This window comes from Macaca nemestrina, chromosome 10 (genome assembly GCF_043159975.1).
Source record: "Macaca nemestrina isolate mMacNem1 chromosome 10, mMacNem.hap1, whole genome shotgun sequence".
Lineage (NCBI taxonomy): Eukaryota > Metazoa > Chordata > Mammalia > Primates > Cercopithecidae > Macaca > Macaca nemestrina.
Genome location: NC_092134.1, coordinates 75,653,836 through 75,661,325, shown reverse-complemented (window position 1 = coordinate 75,661,325; position 7,490 = coordinate 75,653,836). Strand labels below are relative to the sequence as shown.

General features: G+C 51.6%; 1 protein-coding gene across 1 annotated transcript; it reads right to left on the bottom strand.

Moving 5' to 3' along the window:
- Positions 1-237: 237 nt before the first annotated feature.
- Positions 238-4,392, bottom strand: LOC105474081 (cyclin dependent kinase 4). Its single transcript, XM_071071541.1, has 8 exons — positions 4,218-4,392; positions 3,544-3,780; positions 3,253-3,388; positions 2,968-3,135; positions 2,701-2,810; positions 1,488-1,538; positions 1,215-1,350; positions 238-636 (listed from the first exon to the last, which is right to left on the bottom strand). The coding sequence occupies exons 2-8, from the start codon at positions 3,759-3,761 to the stop codon at positions 544-546; spliced, it is 912 nt and encodes a 303-aa protein (XP_070927642.1). The 5' UTR covers positions 3,762-3,780; positions 4,218-4,392; the 3' UTR covers positions 238-543.
- Positions 4,393-7,490: the final 3,098 nt, after the last annotated feature.

The window sequence follows — 7,490 nt, the reverse complement described above, 5'->3', positions numbered from 1 at the left end:
CGCGTTGGCCTCCCAAAGTGCTGAGATTATAGGTGTGAGCCACCGTGCCCCGCCCTAAAATCCATATTCAAAGAAGCAATTTCTGTTCCTTTCTAAGCTTTGTCAGTCAAGGGGCTCCACTGACTTGCTAGGCCCTGTAACTTAACCAGTCTTTAAGGTTTTGCAGGAAAGTCCCTTCTTCCAAGTGGTTATTCCAAATCGCACAATGGCAAAGCCAAACAGAGGAAGAAACATTAAAAAAAAAAAAAAAAAAGACCATTATTTCTTTGTTTTGTTTTTCCTGTATAAAAAAGGACCCCAAATATAAAGGTAGGGAGAGGGACAAGTGGGAACATACCCCTTAGTGTAGAGAAATAGTGGGGCAGGAGAAGGAGAAGCCTCAAAAGGAGAGGTAGGAGGGAAATGTTAAGGCAGCAAAGTAATCTCTGTAGAAAGATGGAGGAGGAGCCTCCACAGCCTCAGAGATAAAGGCAAAGATTGCCCTCTCAGTGTCCAGAAGGGAAATGGCAGCTTTTCTTCCTTCCATGGCAGCCACTCCATTGCTCACTCCGGATTACCTTCATCCTTATGTAGATAAGAGTGCTGCAGAGCTCGAAAGGCAGAGATTCGCTTGTGTGGGTTAAAAGTCAGCATTTCCTGAGGGGAGAGCCAAAGGTCAGAAAACCATGAAGAAAACTGAGAGAGACTTCTACCCACCCATGACAATACCTGGGATGAGCTCTCTTCTTTTCTTTTTTTTTTTTTTTTTTTTTTTTTTTTTTTTGAGACGGAGTCTCGCTCTGTCGCCCAGGCTGGAGTGCAATGGTATGATCTCAGCTCACTGCAACCTCTGCCTCCTGAGTTCAAGTGATTCTCCTGCCTCAGCCTCCCAAGTAGCTGGGATTACAGGCGTGCACCACCACGCCCGGCTTATTTTTGCATTTTTAGTAGAGACAAGGTTTCAACACGTTGGCCAGGCTGGTCTCCCAACTTCTGACTTCAGGTGATCTGCCCACCTTGGCCTCCCAAAGTGCTGGGATTACAGGCGTGAGCCACCACGCCCAGCCAGGATGGGTTCTCTTCCACATCCCTCTCTGTGGGTGGCCATCTGCAGCTGTAATAAAAACTACAGCCCATCTACCAACCAAGTTTCATTAACCACAGTGGCCAGGGCCCTGCACACTGCTCTATTTCTTTCCCCAGTCTCTCCCTATGCCCACAGCCATCTCCAGTACCAGCAGCAGCTGTGCTCCCGACTCCTCCATCTCAGGTACCACCGACTGCACTGGGCGGGGCCCTCTGGGGGGAAAGGCTCCACGGGGCAGGGATACATCTCGAGGCCAGTCATCCTCTGGAGGCAGCCCAATCAGGCTGTGGGGGACAGGAGAACTCTGGTCAGGAGGGTCCTCCAGTTCCCATCCCCATGGGCAGAGCCAGTTGCCATCCTGGGCTTAGCAGAAAGAGGACTGAGAATAGAAAATCTTTTTCTCCCACGTTGGGTCACTTACTCAAAGATTTTGCCCAACTGGTCAGCTTCAGAGTTTCCACAGAAGAGAGGCCTAAGGTGAGAAGGGACATAAGGTAGCAGTCATTTTCAAAGATATCTTAGTTGAATGGTTACTGCTTAGTGGCCCAAAATAGAAAGCACAGGGAATAAAGGTCGATAATTCCAGCACTTTGGGATGCTGAGGTGAGAGGACTGCTTGAGCCCAGGAGTTCCAGATCAGCCTGGGCAAGCAAGACCTTGTCTCTTAAAAAAAAAAAAAAAAAAAAAAAAATTGCTGGGCACAGTGGCTCACGCCTGTAATCCCAGCACGTTAGGAGGCTGAGGCAGGCGGATCATGAGGTCAAGAGATTGAGACCATCCTGGCCAACATGGTGAAACCCCGTCTCTACTAAAAATACAAAAATTAGCTGGACGTGGTGGCACGCACCTGTAGTCCCAGCTACTTGGGAGGCTGAGTCAGGAGAATCACTTGAACCTGGGAGGCGGAGGTTGCAGTGAGCTGAGATCGCACCACTGCACTCCAGCCTGGCAACAAGGCGAGACTCCGTCTCAAAAAAAAAAAAAAAAAGCCAGTCATGGTGGCATGCACCTATAGTTTCTGCTACTCAGGAGGCTGAGACGGGAGAATTGCTTGAGCCCAGGAGATAGAGGCTACAGTGAGCTGTAATTGGGCCATTGCACTCCAGCCTGGGTGACAGAGTGAAACCTTATTGCAAAAATAAATAAATAAAAGAGAATAAAGGGATATGAAGTTCCTAATTCTAGAACATTTCAGAGCTTTCTGCTATGGGCAAAGTAGTCAGTAGTATGCAAGTAAAAGAATGGGGCCAGGTCCAGTAGTTCACGCTTGTAATCCCAGCACTTTGGGAGGTAGCGGTGGGAGGACTGCTTGAGTACAAGAGTTCAAGACCAGCCTGGGCAATATACTGAGACCCCCCCCTCTCTACAGAAATATTAAAAAACTAGCTGGGCATGGAGTGTCAGCTACTTGGGAGGCTGAGATGGGAGGATCACTTGAGCCCAGGAGGTTGACACTGCAGTGAGCTGTGATCATGCCATTGCAATCCAGCCTGAGCAACAAAGCAAGCCCTGGTCTCAAAAAAAAAAAAAAAGAAAAAGAAAAAGAAAAAGAAAGAATGGGCAGGGTGTGGACGTGGTTTATGAACAAGCAATTTGGGGAATTCAAGGTGGTCCAGGGTATGTGGGTCCCATACTTTCGACGAAACATCTCTGCAAAGATACAGCCAACACTCCACATGTCCACAGGTGTTGCATATGTGGACTGCAGAAGAACTTCGGGAGCTCGGTACCAGAGTGTAACAACCTAAAGAGAATAGAAAGAATGGATGGGGACTCCATGGGTTACCACAAAACACAACTTGCTTGACTGAACACATGAAGCACATGACTTCTCAATTGCTACAGGCAATCACTCTCCTACTCCCAACCAGAACCCATTTTGGTACCATCTTTCTACTGACCACGGGTGTAAGCGCCATCTGGTAGCTGTAGATTCTGGCCAGGCCAAAGTCAGCCAGCTTGACTGTTCCACCACTTGTCACCAGAATGTTCTCTGGCTTCAGATCTCGGTGAACGATGCAATTTGCATGAAGGAAATCTAGGCCTCTTAGAAACTGGCGCATCAAATCCTAGTTTAGAAGGGGGAGGTACAGATGCACTGGAAACTAGGCACCATACCTGAAATCCCAGGAGGTTTTACTACAAAGGTCCCAATCCACCTCTCAATGCCTACCAACACCACTCACCTTGATGGTCTCGGCTGGCAAGCCTGGTGGGGGTGCTTTGTCCAGATACGTCCTTAGGTCTTGGTCTACATGCTCAAACACCAGGGTTACCTTGATCTCCCGGTCAGTTCGGGATGTGGCACAGACGTCCATCAGCCTGGCCAGAGTAAATGCTCACTTTTCAATCCCCTTTAACCCAACATGGCCTCTCATTATTTCCTCAGGGTCCCCACTTCTCTACAGATCACCACACCCCACCTATAGGCTGTCTTTTCCCTTTACTCCCCACTCCCCTCGTCACCACCTTCTCACCGGACTACATTGGGATGTTCAAAAGCCTCCAGTCGCCTCAGTAAGGCCACCTCCCGAACTGTGCTGATGGGAAGGCCTCCTCCAGCTCCTCCTCCATTGGGGACTCTCACACTCTTGAGGGCCACAAAGTGGCCACTGTGGGGATCACGGGCCTTGTACACTGTCCCATAGGCACCGACACCAATTTCAGCCACTGGCTCATATCGAGAGGTAGCCATTCTCAGATCAAGGGCGACCCTACAATCACAGACTCCTATCACCAAAAGTCCCTTACAGAATTAGCATGGTATGAGCCTGCAGCAACAAAAGGACTCCCAAAAAAAAGCACAAAGAGCAACACTAGCATCCCATCCCCCGCTCGCAGTCTTCCTTGGGGCCGGCCCCAGAGATAACACAATGACTCAATACCAACCCCTCCAGCCACGTGAGGCCCTGCAATAAAAAACGCATTTTCCTTTGGGACAATCGCGCCCTGCACAAAGATCACACATGACACATGCCTTGCATCAAAGATCCTACACCTCAGTCCCTAAAATTATACTTTCCCATGACCACAAAGGCCCCACTTCCCGCCCTTGAGCGACCCCTCCATAACCAGCTCGAGAAACGAACGCGTGGAAAACTGTGAGGGGGGTGGGCACCGGTTCTCATTCCCGGGAAGGGACTGCACTTACCTCACGCCAGGCCGGGGTGCTGCGGGGGCGGCCCGTTATCGGGGCCCCGGAGCTGGTTCCTACGGCCCCATACACCCAAGCTCGGTCCGGGGCAGCTGGACGCAGAGGGCCCGACCATAGACACAGGCCGCAAGCTAGAGAGGCCCCCTCACCCCCACCCTCACCATGTGACCAGCTGCCAAAGAGGCGCGCGGAAACTGGGAGGGCGGGGCGAACGCCGGACGTTCTGGGCACGTGACTGCCACCCATGCGCGGAGGGGTGGCCAGGAGCCGCTTTGACGGGGAGGAGGGCCAAGAGTGTAAGGGGGCGGAGGGGCGATGGTAGCCACGTGATCTGTTGCTATCACACGTGACCGCTTGACATTGCTCTGAGGAGCAGAGGTGTGGTTACGCGGCGGGCACGTGACTGGCTGCCACAACCCCCGCCGCGGGGGGGCGCGGTAAGGGGACAAGAGAGGGTGGAGCCCGAGGCGGTGCCATGGCAACCTAGGCCACCCAGAGCCCAACTCCCGGCTGAAGGATTGTCTCACTACCGGTCTGAAGGCTGAACTCCAGTCTCACTACCGGTCTTTCAGCCTGTCTACATTGGGGAGGGAATGGGAGTTGGGGTACCAGAGGTGATGCTGTCACCTTTTCGCTCCACCATGATAAAACATACTCTCATTTGTGTCATTGATTCATTCATTAATTCTACAACATTTTACTGAGTGCTTGCTTCCAGTGTGTATGTGGGTTTTTATTTTGTTTTGTTTCTGGTGTCTGTCACTGGCCCTTTAAAGTAGTGGTACGACTATCTAGAAAGATGTAGCCAACAATGGGGTCTTCTAAAATAGGGAGTAAACAATGCCCATTTGAGGGCAAAACTACGATTAAAGGACGGACAGAAGGCAGATTAATACAGTAATCCAACAGGTTCAGTGACAAGGTAATGCCCCCTCTTTTCTCAACTTCCAAATCTCCCTGGGAGTGTTAATGCAAAGACCTGAGGCCATCTGGCAGAGAAGTTATTAATGAGCAGGAGACAGGAATACTTGACCTTTAAGTTTTTTTTTTCCCCAGTAGGACGGTTCTATGATTATGTGATATTTATATATGTGTATATATACTTCTATGTATATATGTATGTATATATTATTTATTACATGTAATATATAAGATGGATACAGGAGTGTACATGTGCAAGAAAGTTACCACCACACCCCCTGCACCCTCCAGACCACCACAATGAATGAAAATGACATGTCTCCTTCTGTAAACCTTGTGACTGCTCATTTGGAGTCATTGTGCTTCCCTCTTTTTCCCTAGTGCCTCTTTCTTAGCACTTAGCGGTGTCCAGAACACACTTTTTCCCAAATGGCCTCTGCCCACAGACACCGAGGTAGACGTAGGTAGATTTCTCCTACTTTCTTTGTTTTATTGGCTCCAAGGTCTTCATGTCCTAGCCCTTTGAGGGTATGGGAGTAAAGGAGGAAAGCGGTTAGTGTCTCATTTGTGAGAATTTGTGTAAAATCTAAAGCCATTTTATTACCCTATTTGCCACTCCTTCCACTCTAACTTGTTTTCCTTAACCATCTGGCTGAGAATATAAGAGTTCAAACTAGAAGATGAATATAAACCGTGATTTAGAGCAAAATGGAATACATGTTAATACAGATGCCCCCTCTTTCCATCCTGATACTTGTAGTCCTGGGCCCCTCCTGGCAAGGGCAGCTGAAACACTAGTAAGAAAAATCTCAAGGACTGAACTGACTAAGGGGCTCAAGAGGTGAATGTTTTATTGGCTACCTTGCTAGGGGTGGGTGCTTTGTAAGCCTTCTGGAGGCGAAGATAAGTGTCTAAGTTTTTCAAACTCCCTTCCCACACCAGCATTCCCCACTTCAGCCTCACCTTCCACATAAGCCCTTCGCACCTTACTCTCTTTACAACAGAAGCCGTCTTCTCTGTCTGCTTGGGTCTCAGCCTCTTTTTCTGATTCATTCATTAGTCCATCCAAAACATTTGAATACTTCATGGGAACATTACTGTCTCTCCATCACTTTCTATTGAAGAACCTTAATTTGGCAGTCTGTCCCAGGCTCTGTCCCCTCCCTTCTTCTGTTAATTACTCTTTCACTAATTAATTTTTTTCCCAGTGCGTTTGACCCAATGAGCTCCCCTGGAATCCCTTTTCCCTCAGCTTTGCAAAGGGAAGGAGAGGGAGAATGTAAGTGTAAGGCAGAAAAAAATGTGATGAGGGTAGAGCTTTTTCTCAGAGTGAAGGCTCCATAAGAGCAAAGGGTAAGTGTGTGCGTTGTTCACTTCAATGTAGTGGAGGTGAGGGCAGGAGAGTACCAGGAAAGACACTCCCATCCCTTTAGCACTTCTACCTCCCCTGCTCACTCACCTCCTTCACACATTACAATCACAGGCTTCTGTTTCTCAGACAACGCGACTCCATTCCTTACACACCGCTCTTTCCCAGTCCCCATCGAGCACACTTTTCAGCCCTTTGGGTAAAGTGTATATTGCTTGAGTCCCTCCCTTGCCCATGTACCTCCTTCACACCTCCGACGCTTTAACAGCTCTTTCTTTGCACATTCCCATTTTGCACAAGCCTCTCCCTCCCCGGTACACCTGCGTCCTTTGACCACTCACCGTCCATGCTCACCCGTTCATCTCCCACTCCCAGACACACACCTAGTCTATTCGTGTGCACACTCCCCTTCCTTGGCCACTCCCCTTCCTCCACCCTCTTCGGGCTCTCACACTTGCCCCCGCCCCTGGGGACACCTGCTCGTGCGGGGCAGGGCGGGGATGCGCAGCCGCGGCCCCTTCTGCTCTCCCCCTCCCCGCCTCGCCCCTCCCTCCATCCTTCACCCGCTCCCCGGCGCCCGCCCCGCCCGCCCCGCCCGCCCGCCGCTCCGGGGGGGTCTCCGCCGCCGCCGCCGCCGGAAGGAGCCGCCATTTGCCACCGCCGAGCGCACGGGCCGAGCCAAGCCTGATCCCGGAGCCGGAGGGGGACTGGGACCGGGAGGACGGCGATGGGGGGCGGCCCCGCCGCAGGAGGACCCGGGCGCGTAACCCCGGGGGCCCGGCCCGCTCCGGACCCAGACCCGCGGGGTGCGGCACCCTGAGCCCCCCTCCCCGCCTCCTGCCCTGGCCATGGCCGCCCACCCCGCCGCCCCCGGGCCGCCAGCCCGCTCGGCCCCGTAAGCACCGGAGTCCCGGCTGTGACAGCAGTGAACGGCGGTCGCAGGCCCGGAAGACCCCGGCCCGGCTCGGCTCTCCAGCGCG